This window comes from Idiotropiscis lumnitzeri, chromosome 1, assembly GCF_059441095.1.
Source record: "Idiotropiscis lumnitzeri isolate Australia: NSW breed Sydney's pygmy pipehorse chromosome 1, RoL_Ilum_1.0, whole genome shotgun sequence".
Classification (NCBI taxonomy): domain Eukaryota; kingdom Metazoa; phylum Chordata; class Actinopteri; order Syngnathiformes; family Syngnathidae; genus Idiotropiscis; species Idiotropiscis lumnitzeri.
The window spans coordinates 17973494-17991252 of record NC_142391.1 but is presented as its reverse complement, the minus strand read 5'-3'; the positions used below and the strand labels follow the sequence as shown (position 1 = coordinate 17991252).

General features: G+C 39.2%; 1 protein-coding gene across 2 annotated transcripts in view; it reads left to right on the top strand.

Annotated features, from left to right (window-relative positions):
• ttc7b (tetratricopeptide repeat domain 7B) overlaps positions 1-17656 on the top strand; it is a 28662-nt gene extending 11006 nt beyond the window's left edge. The window contains exons 14-22 of one of the 2 annotated variants that reach the window (XM_088297385.1): positions 980-1052; positions 1211-1371; positions 1465-1581; positions 1677-1774; positions 6618-6668; positions 8974-9114; positions 13071-13273; positions 14599-14672; positions 15079-17656. In XM_088297385.1, coding sequence (XP_088153511.1) covers positions 980-1052; positions 1211-1371; positions 1465-1581; positions 1677-1774; positions 6618-6668; positions 8974-9114; positions 13071-13273; positions 14599-14672; positions 15079-15226 — 1066 coding nt within the window. In that variant the 3' untranslated portion in view covers positions 15227-17656. The remainder of the gene's footprint in view (positions 1-979; positions 1053-1210; positions 1372-1464; positions 1582-1676; positions 1775-6617; positions 6669-8973; positions 9115-13070; positions 13274-14598; positions 14673-15078) is intronic. The other variant, XM_088297395.1, reaches the window with a different exon arrangement.
• The last annotated feature ends 103 nt before the right edge of the window (positions 17657-17759 follow it).

Below are 17759 nucleotides of genomic sequence, written 5' to 3'. Positions count from 1 at the left end.
AAGTAAAATGAGCTCTTACAATGGCAACGCCTAACAATAAACGACATAATCCACTTACGTCGTGAGAATATACAAATTTTCAGTGCTAAAAAATTATGCTCCTCTGAATCTTTAAAGGCTTTTTTTTTTTTTCATTTCACGTCCATACCACATTTTGAAGGTTTAGATCAAATCGTGCATGCTAGAGGAGCAAAAATGAAATGTTTGGGATATAGGTTGAATAAATACCAAATGAAAAATCAATATATAAGTGCTTATTTTAATCACAGTGAAATTCCCTAATTTTACTCTTATGATTTCACTCCCTTTTGGTGCTGGTCTGAATACTGCAGGTCTGCATTCCTTTGGGCTTCGGCGTGATGGGTGGAGACACTCGGCTTGGGGGCTTATTTATATTAATAAAAAAAAATTCTAATGCATAGTTTCCATTATAATTTTGGGATGAAGAGATCTAAAAACATTTACTTGGTCATGAAATTTTACACTTGATGTGTGAGGACTGGCACCCATCAAGTACTATTTGTATCTATAGTCAATTTTCTATAATACAGTATGTCCCCTCAAGGATTCATACTGAAAAGGGTAACAAGCGCCAAAGATTCAAATTAGAACAAGAAACACCCCGTTCGGTAATTGACTATTAAAAATGATGATTGAGTAAATTGATTCTCAAATAAATTCATGAGCGAAAAAAAAAGTGCCGCATTTCTTGATGTTCTTGTTTTCTTACTTTTCTGACTGATGCATCCACTACCTTAGGCAACAAAACAAATTGAATGAGACCACGGTGGACACCTGCTTTTTTTCTTGTAAGAACTTAACACTGCAGTTTAAAGAGTGACCATGAAATGGCAAGAACTAACCTTTTCCCACCACAACTCTAGAGTTTTAACAACAGTATTGGATTCTCTGCAATTCACTATCATATAAAAATCATTTGAATGTCATTTTTCAACACAAACTTCTTGTCTGTTGGCAGAGCTCAGAGTTTGTCTCCAACAGACCATCTTGCAGCTTTCTATCTTGCACTGCAGCTTGCTGTGTCCAGACAGGTAACCGTGCCTATTAAAAGTCACAACATACCGTTGACCTGTGTCATAAAGTCAGGCATGAACAAGAAAAGCAATTATGCGACATAGTTTTCTTCCCCAAATGTAGAGAAAAAATGTAGTCTGATTATATGTGCATGTTTGTCTGCGTGTGTCTGTAGATTCCTGAGGCGCTAGGCTATGTTCGGCAGGCCTTGCAGCTTCAAGGGGATGATGTTCACTCCCTTCACCTGCTGGCCCTGCTTCTCTCAGCCCAGAAACACTACCAGGATGGTCTCAATATTATAGAAATGGCCCTATCTGAGTATCCAGAGAACTTCAAGTGAGAGACACACACACACAAACAAAAACATGGTGCAACTCATTTCAACCACAATCTGGCCTTGTGTTAATGCTTGCACTGCTTGCCCTGTAGTTTGCTCTATACCAAGGTGAAGTTGGAGAGTATGTGCAGAGGATCAGAGGAAGCTTTGCTCACGTGCAAACACATGCTGCAGATCTGGAAGAGTTTTTACAACCTGACAAATCCCAGGTATGCACGCAGAATCTGACTTGTTTAATGTTGTGGTCATATGGGGATTCTCAGTGTGTATTGTGTGGTCTATAAACGCATGTTTGTTATGGCAGTGATTCGGGGCGTGGTAGCAGTTTGTTGGATAGAGCTGTAGCGGACCGACGACAGCTAAACGCAATGACTCTGCCAGACTTCAGTGACCCGGATACAGGTAGGCACACGCACGAACGATGATCACACATAATGAATCTAGTCGTACCAGCTGGGATGGATTTGACAGACGGCGTATTCACACCCGCACTTTTTGGTCCACTCTGAATGGACCAGAGTTTCAATACACCTCGAGATTCTGAATACTCGGTCAGATGCTGTCATCCACATTACAACAGCAAAAAAATCTTTTGATATTTATTAATCATTGCTTTATGCTGTTGCATAAACCTTCTTTCGGTCAACGGGGCTATTTATTAAGCGTTGTACATGTTCAGTGATCTTGATTTTTGTTGTTGTTTTTCATTTCTGTATCTGCTCATTAATACTAAACTGAAGTGTTCACTTGTAGGCTAAATTTTTGGTACGAATTTAAAAGATGCCTTCTCGAGAATGTGTGTTTTAAATCCTTCCACAGATGTTCATTAGGCTTTAGATCAGGTTTTTCCCCTCAAAATTTTACAGAGAACACCACATCATATTGCTTAAAAAAATTGTTAATTTAGACAATTTGTAACTTTAATTTATAATAAAAAGATGACTACAATTAAGAAACCACATGTACATAAATATTCACAGGCTTTGCTACAGAGCTTAAAGCTTTGGCAGAGCCTCTACAAGTACTATCTGTAAAAATGGTTTTGTGTTTTGGAATGGACTTTAATGCAAAATAAAATGTTATCTGTGGAATCATCGATAGAAAAATAGAGTCTAAAAATTTTCAGTAGGGACAGCCCTACTTTCAAGGTCTTTTGGACACGAATCCGATTCCCAGTATCAGCAGGCTTTGTCTCTGCCGCAGTCAATTTATCCTTCAATAAAACAGTGATTCAAAACACGGAGCAAACCCGCCCAAAACAAAAAACAAACAAACAAAAAAATGTTATTGTTCCTAAGTGGTTTTCTTTGAGCCCTGATCTAAACCCAATAAACTTCTGTAGAAGGAGCTAAAACTTGCAGTCTGGAAAGGGCATCCTTCAAACCTGAGACAGCTGGAGCAGTTCGGTCCAGAAGAATGAGACGGGATACTTGTCGACAGGTGCAGAATTCTAATTGAGAGTTGCGGCAATAATTACGGTGAAAAAAATTCTAATGTTTATCCAGGCAAGTTTCAGTAGATATTTCAAAAAATATCTCTTAGACTACAAAAACACGATGCCTGGATTGAATTAATTTTCACAAAATATCAAGTACAAACTCAATTCCAATGAATTTGGGAAAAAATATAATTCGCAAAAACTTCAACTTCAATTCAGTACACTTAGAAGACTGTCATATTTAATATTCAAACTGATGAACGTTATAGTGTTTTTTGCAAATATTATCTTATTTTGAATTTCATGTCTACACCACTTTCCCCAAAAAATCCGGTATGAAGCAAAAAAAAGAAATAAAATTGAGGAATACTCACAGAAAAACCCCACCGGTTTGCAACCTTTCACAGGTTAATTGGAAACAGTTGAGTGTCATGATTGGGTGTTGTTCGCAAACAGGGATAAGATAAGATAAGATGTCCTTTATTAGTCCCACAATGGGGAAATTTGAGGTGTTACAGCAGCAAAGATATAGATCACACAGAGTCGGCGGCGTAATGTAGCCGTTAATGTATAACATTAGCAGGGCCAGGTTCATCACTTTGTGAGCAACCGTGTGAGCAGACAGTTGAACACATTCAGAGCAGTGTTTCCCATTGTGCTATTGCAACAGATTTAGTGGTTTCATTATCTACAGTCCATAATATCACAGAATTCTGAAAATCATGAGAAATAGAAATGTCTGCGTCAAAGCAGCAAGGCCGAAAACCAAAATTGATGCCCCTGATTTTGAATTTCCTCATGCGGCATCATTTTGTAATTGATAGTGCCACATATGCACAGGAACATTCCAGACAACATTTTTTAATTCACACTCTTTGACAAATGTAAGTAAAAACTCGACCATGCAAAGCGAATGCAAAATCTCAACAGCACCCAGAAAGGAGGTTGAAAGTAGAGCTGCTTGATTATGAAAAAAATATCAATCACGATTATTTTAGAATTAAGTGAAGTCACGATTATTCAGATTATCATTTATTTTTTGTTAAAAAACAAAAAAATATATACAAATGGAAACAGACTAACACAATAATAATTGGGGGATAAAATGTGTAAATGTATAAATTCGAGTATGGTTTCCTTGTATAAAGAAACCGTGCCTTGGGGTTTTCTTGCTATTGCCATGCCTGTTGCAATATTCAAATAAACAATTTTAATAGAACGCTCAAATTTTGAACTCAAGTATACACGCTAGATTTAGACACTGTAAAATGAGTACTATTTTATTTTGTCATCTGTGCAAAGTTCAAAAGTTGACATCTGTGATGCTATGAGAATGTTTGTGCGCCCATGTCATGGGTCGCTTGAACATCTTTGACAGTACAAGGAATGCTGAAGGGGACATAATTAGTGTCCTTACTTCCCAAATGTGTATTGGGTGTTGTCGAAAGGGAATGTGATGCAACACATTGGTAATGACTTTTTAGCAGTGTGTTGCAGGCATCCAATTCAAAATGATTGCATATTTGGGGAAAAGAAAGTTTCTGTTTGAACATTAAATATCTTGTCTTTGTCGTGTATTCAAGTTGATTAAAATTGAAAATGATTTTTGCAAATCATTGCATTGTTTTTATTTCCATTTCCCACCTCATCCCGATGTCAATGGAAAAAAAAGTTTTTAATGGAGGGCTAGCAACAATTAAGCATGTCTAATTTTTTTTCTGTTTTCAATTTCATTCTTTTGATTGACAATCATTTTTGTGTTCCTTTCTTTTAGGTATTGCTTCCATTGGTTTATTTGTTTTACTGTTTCTGTTTTAGCCTCAGGTTCTTCTTCGTCTCACACTGGTTCGGAACCAGTATCCCCCACTTCCCCCTCCGCCATATCCACGGTGTCCTCCCCCTCTTCTCCAGTGTTCATCCTTCAGCCTCCCCCTCCACCCAAAAAAATCTTGCCTCTTGCCTCGTCCTCCCCTGATGACCACCCAAAAGCCAGGCCTCACTCCTTTTGCCACCACGTCACGCTTCGTCAGCTTTCCTCCAGCTGTAACGTGCCACTCGCTCGCTTCACTCTGCTCGGAGCATGCTGTTGACTTTGGTGGCCCCAAAAGAGCACATTACATTTCAGCGTTTTGTCGATCATCTTTTACTGTTAACCGTCTCTGGTGCTCTATGCAGTTTTGTTCAAATAAAAATATCAAAATTTAGGAGGTCACCCGCAATTGGAAACAACAGGATTGCAAAATGAACGCACCCATAGCTGCGCAACAAGATAAATTATTAGAACAAGGAAAGATGTAGGGAGGAGGTACCTTCAATTCCCTGTCGCATATATGTTGTGTTTCATCGCTCAGTTTACTTAAATAGTAGCCTTCACTCTTATGGAAGGACAGAAAATTTTGGGAGGGGGCGTTGGATTAGGGACCCTGTGCCCTGAATTGCCAGCTATGTTATCTACATGCCGAAATAACTTTCCACCTCAAATAGTTGCCTCTCAGCGGCTGTATTTACCTTCACCATGACAGGTACGACTTGGTGGTAGACGTTGTTGAAACAACACAGCAGTCATGGCATCAGTAAAGCTGCTATTAAGTATGAAATTGACAGAAAGAACAGTAGGCTGACTCATTTCACTCGCCGTACTCATCCGTGGATGCAAGCTGCTCTGCCTCCTCCTTAAGCCTCAAACACGCAATGAGCGACTCGTCGACATCGCGCTGTAAATGGCATTGTGGAGTAGTAAAGTCGTTAAGTTGAGTTGTCCGTACAACCTTGAAAGTATGCCGGCGATCATTCCAGTGCAAAAGCTGCTTAACATTCCAACACTGATTCAAAAAGAATTAGGTATTCGAAAATACAAAGACAGCTAAAAACAACAGAAGGTGACTCTGTGGGGAGGGAAGAAAGCAAGTTAGCAGGTGGACAGAAAGAGATAAATGTAGAAATACATTTCTCCCCATTAATTGACACTTTGCTCCTCAAAGGAACCTTATACTCTGCAGCTAATACAGTAAATAAATAAAAATGTCTAAATTACTGCGGATAAAAAAGAACCAAAACAAAAACATATGGTATCATGATAGCTTACATACCTCAACCACAGCCATGTGACCGTTCCCAATTATGAGAATTATTCTTTAGTCGTCTCCAGGTGGTAAAAAGTGCCATTGCAAGGACTGCCACTCGGAACTAATCAGGTAGTATGTTGTGTTGAATTGACACTTGCCCCGTTAGCACAACATCATGAGCCGACCTGGCGCACCGCATTCGACCGTTTGCCATACGTCCTTTAGCTTTTATTTAAGTGTCCGTTATAAACGCTGTGAAAACCTAGCGTGCTCCAATGAGGGATGTTGACTGACTGATTGCTTATTTCAACCTCATAAGCATGCTCAGCGTGTTTAAAACCACTAACTTTTATCACATAATGCCACTCGTTCGTAGTCTTGTGCTGTTCATACGCTGATGAGTCTTGGAGGTGAAGGTCTGCTTTGGCAGGTCCCGAGCATTTCTCTTTAATTTTCTGATCATGTCCGTGTTAGTCATTCTTTTTCTTTCTTTCTTTCTTTTTTTAATGTATTTATTTATTAAAAGTAGCTGTATTACATGAACATTAGGCTCAAAGTACAAGGCCCCGGTAAAGAATTAACACTTTAATGCACTTTTAGATTTTCTTTTGTTTCACAATGATTTGTCTGTGCTTGACCTTGTTTCTCTCTTTTAATCATTAACAACCACATTTCTGTTTTATTTCCCCCATCCCTTGTTTTTTTTTGTTTTTTGTTTTTTTGTCCCTCCCCCCCCCCCAAGGCGGCCCTCAGGACGCTAACATGCTTGGTTTTTCTTCCATGTTTTCTGTTTGTAAGTAGCCAAGTAACCTCCATCTTACCTTAAGTTTTCCATTTCTTGCTTTCTTCCCATCCTTTGTTGTAGAAGCCTAGTTTTTTTTCCTGATGAGATTGTAATTCATGTCCACATGGTGACTTTATTAGGTACACTTTGTAAATGTGAGGTTGTCAGCAGCATTATTTCCATGAGATAATTACCCGGAGATGTTCATCCTTGTCGAGGAGTTCATATAAACAACAACCAAATTCTGAGCCAGGCATACAAATCTTGACATGAAAATTGAGTAACACTTGAGTTTTTCTCCAACAGTAGTGTCCACTCCTTAAAGGATCTACTACATCATAAGTAACATTTTATTAGTTCTTAAAGATTATTTTCTTCAAACTTCTACCTTTTCTGCCTAGTTTCCTGGCCACTCCTCTTTGGTATTAGTACCGTGTTTTCCGGAATATAAGCAGCTACTTTTTTCTGTGGATTTTTCTTTCACCAGGAGGGGCGCTCTATATAGTTCAGAAAATACACTCAATAAATCTAGATTTTTTTTCTTTTCTCTTGGGTCTGTTCTGTTTTAATGAGCAATGTTGTTGTCGTGTTAAAAGGGACAGTTTTGTTTATGTACCTTTATGTGCATTCACAGTACAAAATCGTTCTGCACATGCAGTAAACAACACATGTTTTTTTTCAACATAGAAAACTGTGGCTTATAGCCTGGTGCGGCTTGTATCTGTTTTTTTTTTTTTTGTTTTTTCTCAAAAAGAGTTTCTACGGTTTATATAGAGGTGCACCTCATAGTCCGGAAAATACGGTAAATTGCCGTTAATTGTGGCCAAAGACACTTTAATCCCATTTCTTTACCTTCTTTTTGTTATCTTGAGTCATGACATTGGCTGGTTACACTTTTGATGCAGTGAGCAGTTAAACGTGTGTACCAAATAAAGTGGCTGTTGTGTACTCATCATCAGCTCTTATTTGCTATCAGCTGGTTGCTGCACAACTCGATGCATTGTGAAGATTGAGTTAGTTGCATTTGTTTTAAAGGAATACAATGACATTTAAAAAAACATAAAAAACAGCTCTGTCTAATTACCAAATTACTGATAATTTTAAGATATCATTACATAAAACAAAGTGTAGAATATGATGTTTTTCTTTTAACGCCTGTTTGGCACTTTACATTGAGTTTGATGTTAAAAGTGATTTTGTTGGATAGATTAAGATTCCATTGGAGGATCTGTTTCAAAAAGGCATCGCTCCCTATTCATTATACTAGTTGACCCCCCCCTTCCCCCCACATAAAAGACATGCTTTTAATTGATTAGCGATTAGATCTTGATTTTCAACAATCCAGCGTGAAACATTGGTAGAAGTAATAAATTTGAGGAAAAACAATCAACTCCCCCAGAACAAAAAAACAAAACAAAAAAAACTTAGGTGACATCCAACTAGTATATTTAAGTTGTTTTTCAGTTGATTTATGAGCTTTTGAGTGAAGTAAAAACTTTTCTCTGCAAAAACAATCCAACATGAAACCAAAACTAACAACTTTCCTGAGTCATTGTATTCCTTTAATTAATTTAGCAGCTTGTGCATGTGTTGTTGTGTCAGCTGCAAACAGTAGTTAAGCACACTAAATTCATATCAAGCTAACGCGAATGGGAACAGAACAGGAAGTTGCCACTGACCAACATCAAAACCAACACTTGCACTAAATGCTTAGCCGACACTCGTGATCAGTCATTCTTGTTTGTGGCCACGGGCCACCACCCTCGACTGGGATGATTCAAGAATTTGTTAAAGCTGGACAAAAGCCTTTTCTGCTAGGAGTGTGATTCTGTTTGATTCGCCTTCTCATAATATTGTTGTCCTGACAAGATGAAGTTTATTTGTGTGTTAAACTGAATACAGGCTACTTTGTGTGCCTGAAAGAACCTCACCTGCTGTAAAAAAAAAAAAGAGCACTTGCTTCACCTAATAATCGGTGTACGGTGTGATTTCTGTATATGCATGTTGGTGCACGAATTACTTCACTTGAACCTGGTTAATCCAGGCTCTGAACACTGAGGTGTGTTGCAGTGCGTGGAATGGTGTGTACTGATTAAAATCTTGAGTTCACAAATAGGGAAACTGTGTGCCATGGTGAGCTTATTGAAACCAAAAATTCAGTTTCCCCCTCAAATGTTTTTTGGAATGAAAACATTAGCAGTACACTTTGGTTGGTGTTTTGAGTACACCGTGGCACATAGCAACTTCACCTGATTCTGCATACTTTTAAGAAAAAAATGTCTCGTGCTAATTGTATGTACTCATCTCCTTGCAGGTTCTGTGCATGCTACATCAATCGCAGCGAGTCGTGTGGAGCAGGCGTTGTCTGAGGTGGCCTCTTCCCTGCAGAGTAGCGCCCCTAAGCATGGACCCCTGCACCCCTGGTTGACGCTGGCTCAGATCTGGCTGCATGCAGGTACTTGCATCTACCTTTTTGTTACATCATGGCACCGTGGACGCCCACATTTTTCATAGAAAACGCTTACTGGATTTAAAAAGTACATCCATTATATTATTTATTTCTCTTCAATGCATTTATGATGGCCGTTTTTTTGACACAGATTTTCACTACAATTAATAAAGAGTTGTTCATGATGGATTTCCAGGGACTGTGCTGGGTCCTGAAACCTCTTAGCCAATAGTGCAAAACGGAAACAGAAACAGAAATCTCCTAGACACACTTGAGTGTAGTTAGTCATGACATCACGTTTATGTTTTGCCACTGTTGTGTAGCGTTTTAGCCCCGCCCCCGCCCAAAACAATCCGGATTGATGGGAGGGTGAAAAAGAGTTTTGCGATGAATCTCAGCAATTGACGAAACTAAATCGTTAGCCAGGCTTTCACGTTTTTCACCTGGTCTAAAATAATGTGTTCAGAAGATTTATTGGCGTATGCTTTTTCTTCAACACCTTTAAATGTAATCATTCCAACATTTTTACTTTCTTGAATTCAAGCACAGCGTGAATGTTTCAACTATTCCTAATGCTGCCGTCCCTTGCAATCATAAATGGAGGAGCCCATCCGTCCATGATCTGTTCCGCTTCTCCTCTCAAGGGCCGCGGGGGTGCTGCAGCCTATCCCGGCTGTCTTTGTGCAGTAGGCGGGGTGCACTCTGAACTGGTTGCCAGCCAATTGCATTAAATAAAGGAGGATTTTAGCAATAAAACCTCTGCTTAATTTTTATGAAAACTCCCGCCCACTATGGTACTGTATTTTGAGGTTTGTCCGCACAATCACTTCCTTTGTTAATTGAGTTCTATGTACTTTTTTTAATTTATGATACTATTACTACAGATATACTTTGTGATAGTACAATGTATCTTGTATTTTATTATTAGTTTCTCAGACCAACATGGTAACTTTTGCTTCTCTAGTATGCGTAATTTGAGCTACGCATTCCAAATGTGGTATGCACCTGGAATGAAAAAAAAACCTTTAAATATTAGGAGGAGCATATTTTCTTAGCACTGTAACTTGGTGTATTCTAACAACCTAGTTTGGTTTTGTCTTTTATTGTTAGATGTCGCCATTAATGACCTGGGACAAATCACTCATGTGTGTTCCTTTGAGTGCATGAGATGTCCGAGTTCATAAACGCAACAACACGCTGTGCGTGGTCGCGAGTGACCAAGAGGTATAACATGTGCTCTTACTGTTCCATGTCAACCGCATGCATTTTGGTTGAGATGAGGCATTTTCGAGAGAGCGCCCAATAATTTGATACATGAAGAAATGGCGCAGAGACTATTAAAATTAATTGTCGAGCATTTTGATCACTATTAGTCAACGAATCTTTTCAGCCCTATCAAACAATAAGGTTTCACAAAATAAACATCATATTGCATTTTTAATCAATAATTCGACACTCTCAGAAAGATCTTTAACAATATGTTTATCATTGTGGCAGTGGTGTAGAACTAAACCGCATCATACTGATAAACCATAAACTGGTCTGGCAAAATAAGAGAATTGCTTTGAGGGGAACTTCAGGTGTTACAGCAGCATGCAGGAGATTGTTTTAAAAGTAGAAATAACAATTAACAAATCAAATAAAAAGATATATGTATTAAAGGGTCTTTATCATGCAATGTTAGGCAGTACCCAGTGTAAATGAGTACACCCCAACAAGTTTGTAACATTTAAGTCAAGTCCATTTTATTTGTATAAATACCCACATTTCATTTACTTTCAGAATCAAAATGACAAAATACTTCCACAAATGTGGCCCATTGATTGCAACATGAGATTGCTTCATTTGTACACACAAAAAACTTGTTGATGTTCTTGTTCAACAACTTGTTCATTCCACGCCTAGCAGACACGTTGCTGTCCATGAAAGTCATGGAGGTCATACAAAATACGATATACATATAGTCATTTTTGTCTTGGGATGTGTCCATTTTCTTGCATTAGTTAATTTGATTAGACTGAAGATTGTGTCATCGATACATTCTCTTATCAACATTACTTTATGTTGAGTTAAACACATGCTACACAAAAACATTTTGTCAACATTTTGGACATTTTTTAGTTTGAGATATTGGATACAATCTTTACATTTTTCAAGGGGTGTACTCATATGCTTAGCACTCTATATATGCCCCTTTCATGATGTCGTCCTAATGCCGGCTCCTGCCCGCACCAAACACTAAACACAAAATAGTATTCAAGATGGAAGAACATGTTGTTTGTGCCTTACGTTCTCGATTCACACTCGAGTGGCAATCATTATCCAGCAATGATGTACTATTATCCATGCACATGGTAATTTGTTGAACAGGTGACTTGACCTTTTTTGGACAACAATGTACGTCTGACACTTCATGCTTGACAACGAAGCCAGCGTTGGTTTATTAATGCTAAATCATTTACCCAATTGTTTGATTAAATTACAGTTCTGGCCTCTCCAATAAGTTGGATTGTGAGAATTGCTCCAGTTTTAAGCGTTAATCTCCCTGCCAATCAATCCACTTTTGTGCTGACCAAGGTTCACCAGGCAGTCCTCTGACAAATGACCATCACAGATAAACAGTTGCTGAACAGTCAGGAAGCTGCTCATAGCGCCTCTTTTGCTTGTCAGGCGTTCGCTGGATGCTTGAGAAAGTGGTCATGTGTTTAGTCTGCAGAGGCGGAATGGGGATGGATCCTCAATCTTGTACAGAAATGATTGAGGACCCAATCATTTTCTTGAAATGGGCGGAGCTGGTGGTGAACGGTGGTAAACACTACATTGGGGTGTTTTTGGTGGGCGGCTGTCAAAATGAAAGCGTTAACTCGGGATTCGTTTAAAAAAATCAAAAAAAATCACGTGAATAAATGTTTAGTTGACTCAGTTTTATTTTGCTAAAAATAATTTGCATATCTTGCAAAGCCAAATCCAAACACTGTACCATATTAGCCATCCATCTCTGCACATCATCTCAGAACAAAACCCCCTGCTTAAGTTACCACCGGGCCTTGCAAACCAACACAGCTGGAGTGTGACGCTTACAACTAGATGTACTGCATATGTTTTGAAAAAAATCCTGTAAAGTTAACTCACTCTATTTAGATCGCAGTCAAGAATAAAAAGGCTATTAGAACTCTTTGATTTAAAATACACTTCATATTTGGTGAGTTTACATTAATTACAAGATATTATTCAAGTAAAAAGCTTCACAAAAAATAGTAGTAGAAAAATGTGATTAATCGCAAATAATTACGGAATTCTTTGCAATTCATTAGTTAAAAAAAAATCATATATATATATATATATATATACATACATACATACATATTAATTAGTGGCTGTCAAGTGATTAATTTTTTTAAACTCACAAAAAATGCCATGATTAATCACATTTTTCAACTACTATTTCGTGCGCCGCTTATAACAGATATTTACTTAAATAATATCTTGGAATTGATGCAAAATCACCAAGTATGAAGTATATTTAATTCAAAGACTGTTCTAATAGCTTTCTTTGATTCTTGTATACGATCTAAATGGAGACATCTTTACAGGCATTTTTCTTCGAGACATTTCTCAAAACCGCCCACAAGTGCCACACTCCAGCAGTGTTGGTTTCCAAGGCCCAGTGGTAACTTGAACACGGTGTTTTGTTCTGAGACTTGCTAATGATGTACAGCTAATATGGAGCAAAGTATGCAAAGTATTTTTAAGGTAAATCAAACTGAGTTAATTGAGTTAAAATAGTTAACTGAGTTAAAAGAAAATTGATTAATCACCTGAGTTAATGCTTTAATTTTGTCAGCCCTAAAGTATATATTAATATTACTGTTCTGGAATGAACAACCGGTAAATCAACTGCATTTTGAACGTTTGTCTTACTACTTTGTTTATCCATCTAATCTTTATCCTGTCTCCAACAGCTGAGGTTTACATTGGCATGTCGAAGCCTGCTGAGGCATCAGCCTGCACTCAAGAAGCCGCCAATCTCTTTCCCACTTCCCATAATGTCCTGTTCATGAGGGGGCAGATTGCCGAGCTCAGGGGCAACATAGATGAGGCGAAGCGCTGGTATGAAGAAGCCCTGTCTATCAACCCCACGCACGTCAAAACCATGCAGAGACTGGTAATGCATGTTTATACACACTAGATTGTGCTGTTATCTTTAATTTGTGTTCAAATGTGTCTCTCTTTGTGCCAGATGTGTCTGCAGGCCCTAATATAATTAGCTTGTGTCCTGTGGGACCATCAGATTAGATCTGTAACATAATTGGACTTCTACATTTTAAGATAATCAAAGTGTCTTTAAACGGATGTCTCGTTCACAGAGTGATGAAACATGTATGTATTCCTAGAAGTCCCCATGAGCAGTGAGAGCAACTGAGGTTTCTGTTGCTCAGAGATACTTTGAGAGTGCTGAACCACCAAACTACAAATGCTGCCGTAGTAGTAGTAGGCCAATTCCCTGAAGACATAGCAGAAGAAGGAATCATCTAAGAAACACTGCAATTATGCACACAGTTAGTGGTTAAAACCTCCCCTTTCTTAGCTTGGATTATCTTGGAAAGGACAAGAAACTGCAAAGTCCCCAGGAAGTCAGCCAAGCAGTTTGTAAACCTGTTCGACTGGTCTCCGGGGCGTAGACAGTAGTTTTTCAGTGGAGTTGCCGGGGTGACACACCACCTCAGTTCAAGGTGGCCGTGCGTGCATCCGTCGTTCTTTAGAACTCCGTCCATCGTCAGTGTTTCATGAAATGAAATGCCCACACATTATGAACAATGGTCATCATGCACTAATCTAATTAAAAAGCAACATTTTGCTCCTCTCAGTTGACAACATAATGCCATTTTCTTAAGGTTCACACATCATAGAAATTAAGATTTTCCCTCTTGGTATTGAGGTGGCAGTGGCTAGTGACAAGGGATGCATGGTCTGGGTCACAATTTAGCTCCGCCCCCTCCTGTTTTCTTAAAAACTAAGTAAATGAGTCATTTATTCATTTTTGTCAGCTTTTCCTGTTCAATCGCATGGGGTAAAATATATCTTAGTTTGACAAAATCAGGAGCATGTGGATAGCTCATTTGGCTCAGCGTCAAGTTGTAATCTCGACTCGGATATTTCTTTCATTTTGCGCGTCCTTTCCCATGCTTGCGTGGGTTCTTTCTCTATTTATGCCTGCTCATTTCAGGTCGGGCCATTTAATAGCTCGAATTACTTTTTTTTTTTTTTAATTCCACCCTGGGTTACACTTGGGTCAATGTTGGTTGGTTACACACGGATTCTCCAACATGCTGATGAATATAAAAAGTTTGGAGGTTCAAATAAAAGCCTGTAAAGTTTATTAAGTAAACATGTTCAGGAACTATTGGAAGAAGTATGGTACTTAACATGTATGTATATTGGAGATGTAGCAAACCAAGTTAATGTACAAATGTTTTCTGCTCTCCTCAGGGTCTTATTCTCCATCAGCTTCAACGCTACAGTCTGTCGGAAAAAGTTCTGAGGGATGCAGTACAGGTTAACAGGTGGGTGATTGCGGGTTGGTGTCCAGTCAAGCACTGCTCATCCGCCAAGATGATGGACAAAACCATTGCCAACAAAATAAGACAGAACAAAAAGGTTCTGCTAGGAGTGGTCAAGTCTGGTCCTCTGGGGCCCCGATCCAGCCTGTTTTGCATGTTTGCCTCCTCCAACTCACCTGATTCAAGTGATCAAGATTATCAAGCTTCTGCAAAGCTTGCCAATGACTTTAGACTTTGCTCAAATTGCGCAAAGATACCACGGGATAGCACGAAAGGATTTACGTCTGAATGAATACTCGACCTTCATTTCAATTTGGTTCCAAATTCATCCATTCATTAGTTTCAAATACTACTGTACATCCGGGATGTCGTCTTATCCAAGTCTTGATGTTTCTCCTTTTGTGCTCAGTACGGCTCATGACGTGTGGAACGGCCTTGGCGAGGTTTTGCAAGCTCAAGGGAACGCCGCCGCCGCCACGGAGTGTTTCCTCACCGCTTTGGAGCTGGAGGCCAGCAGCCCCATCCTCCCCTTCACCATCATTCCGAGAGCACTTTGAGACACACACAGTAGCGTACAGGAGCTCTCAAATGGACCTGCGAAAAACACGCCGAATGCGCGGCATGCCTGCATCACACTCACATTGTAGTCAAATGACCAGGTCTCCCTTCCCATCATGCCTTGTGGTAACCCCTTCCACCACCTCTGTCGTGTGTGTTTGTGGTCTGCTTCCTACATGAAGAAAAAGAGTTGAAATAGTGTTTACGTGATTCACATGCACTTGAGGTAGTTGAAGCGGTGACAGCAAATACATTTGCACGCAAGTGTGTGCGTCTTGTTGACACTGGTTTGTAAGCCAAGCGATTTGATTGATCCGACTACCCACGCGCACATGCTGCCGACCACCGTGAGCCTGCTTGAATGCCAAAATGCAGATCTGCATTCACACGTTTTGGAATGTCGTTCCAATGCAAGTGCAGTGGCGCCTCCACGCACGAGTCTGACCTGAATTAGCAGTATTTCAAGAAATGCACCATTGCTTCAGCCAATTTTTTTTTTTTTTGGGGTATTTGAGCTGTCTTGTGCTCTGGGCAAAATTGGTGGCAAATTTTACAACAAGCAGCATTTTGGTCGAGAGGTTAAGCGGTTTAGAAAATGAATGTATGACTAATTCTAACCCCCCCAAAAAAGAAAAAGGTCAAGTTGTTTATTGGCAATCCTATTTGTAATTTTCTGTAAAACTAAATCTAAAACAAATAATTTCACATTATATACATGAGCAAACCGCATAGCTTTGCCTCACAAAAGTCCGCTAGTAAGCTAAACGCAATGCAAAGCACTGTAGATGGGTGAATTTAGCAAGCATCGATGTCACATTAGTTGTAACCCTTCAAGCATAACACAATTATAGCGCGAATATAATACTCGTAGGTGTCTATTGTTTACCATCTGTGGAAAAACAACTACTAATTTTGTTATTCGTGCTGCAGTTGAGGAAGGTGGGACGTCTGATTTATCCCACATGGATTGTCCCAGTTCTGACTTCAACACATTCCAGGCGAATGTAAACAAAATGGTCGATGGCTGATTCAGATCAATTGTTTTCGTCGCACCATATTTTGACTTCCTTGGCATTTCTTTTCATTTCAGTGGGGAAAGATGATTAGCGATACTAGTCATTTGAGTTACAAGCGTAGTCGCACGACAAATTAAAAATTCAAGACCATCACTGTAGATTGAATTTTCAAAGTGGAACCGCATTTCCATTTCCCACATGTTTGAAAATGTTACTTCGATGTTGTTATGCTCATTCCCGTTGCCATTCATCTTATTGTACACCGATAAAGTAGTTGCACCAGTTTGACAAGATTGAAATGAGATTATGTTGAAACACTACCTGAAGCTTTAGCCCGTGGAAACTATTTTACCCTGCTAAGATACAGGCTCCAGTTTCATATAACTGCTTGGACACACAAGGAGCATTTATGTTCTTGTGTCACAAAGTGGTGCAAATAAACAAGAGTGCGCAGGTGCACCCCAAATTTGATTGTGTTACTGTTTATTTGCGTACCAAGCATATAGCAGCAACATTCACCAAAAAAAAAGAAGTCTACTGTGTTTATATTGTTAGGGTGTGCTGCCATTATGAGCACAAACCACAATTAGATGTTTTTAGGATCCCAAATCATTACCAGGACAAATTCCTCTCTTCCTTCTACCATGCAGGAAATTACGGTTTTATTAACACGAGGACCGCAGTGGCTGCCATTCTTTTTCTTTGGTTTTCCTTCTTTTGTTAAATAGTTGCTAGAATGGTCAGAAAAGTCACTAAATACAGTGACAACTAGCAACACTGAAGACAAGTCGCTGCTCTTGTCCACTCGCTCTGCCAATGTCACGCTAGCGCATCACAATGAAAGAGGGGCATACTTGACATTTTATTTGGAGTTAACTGCTGCGATGGAGGGCCGCTCAGAATGTGGATGGGCCGCATGTGGCCCGCAGGCCCTACTTTGCCCAGTCATGCGCTAAGTCTTTAAACTTACCCATGAGGTGAATTGGATCAGGGCCAAAAAAAATGGAGCACCAAATAACTTCTCACGCTCATTTAAGAACCACACCAAAATTGTTATGTGCCCCCTGTTAATAATTTGCCAAAATAGTTAAGCTGGCAAAAAAAACTAAAACTTTTTGGGAGGAAAATGTTGTCGAAGTCATAATGCCACCACCGTTGTACCTGCGTTAAATGTACGTATTTCCGATTTTTGTTTTACAACAAATTCAATGTGTAACCTGTATATTGTACAGTGCCATGTGTATTGTTGTTGTTTTCGAAAGTAAATGATAATTCTATTTTCTTCACAGAGCATGACGTTACTGAGATGACTGATGCAAGTGGAATGTGTACGAATTGGTCATGTGGCTCAGTGTTCTCTTTATGCTGTCAATGAATGAGGATGATAAATGTATAAAGGCTGATTATTTCTCGAGTCTTTTTGACACGTTAGTTCTGAAGTGCGGCATCTGTCTTCTAACTCAGGTTCACACAAGCGTGTATCTCAAGTGTGTTTCTGGCAGGGAGTTGGTGCGCG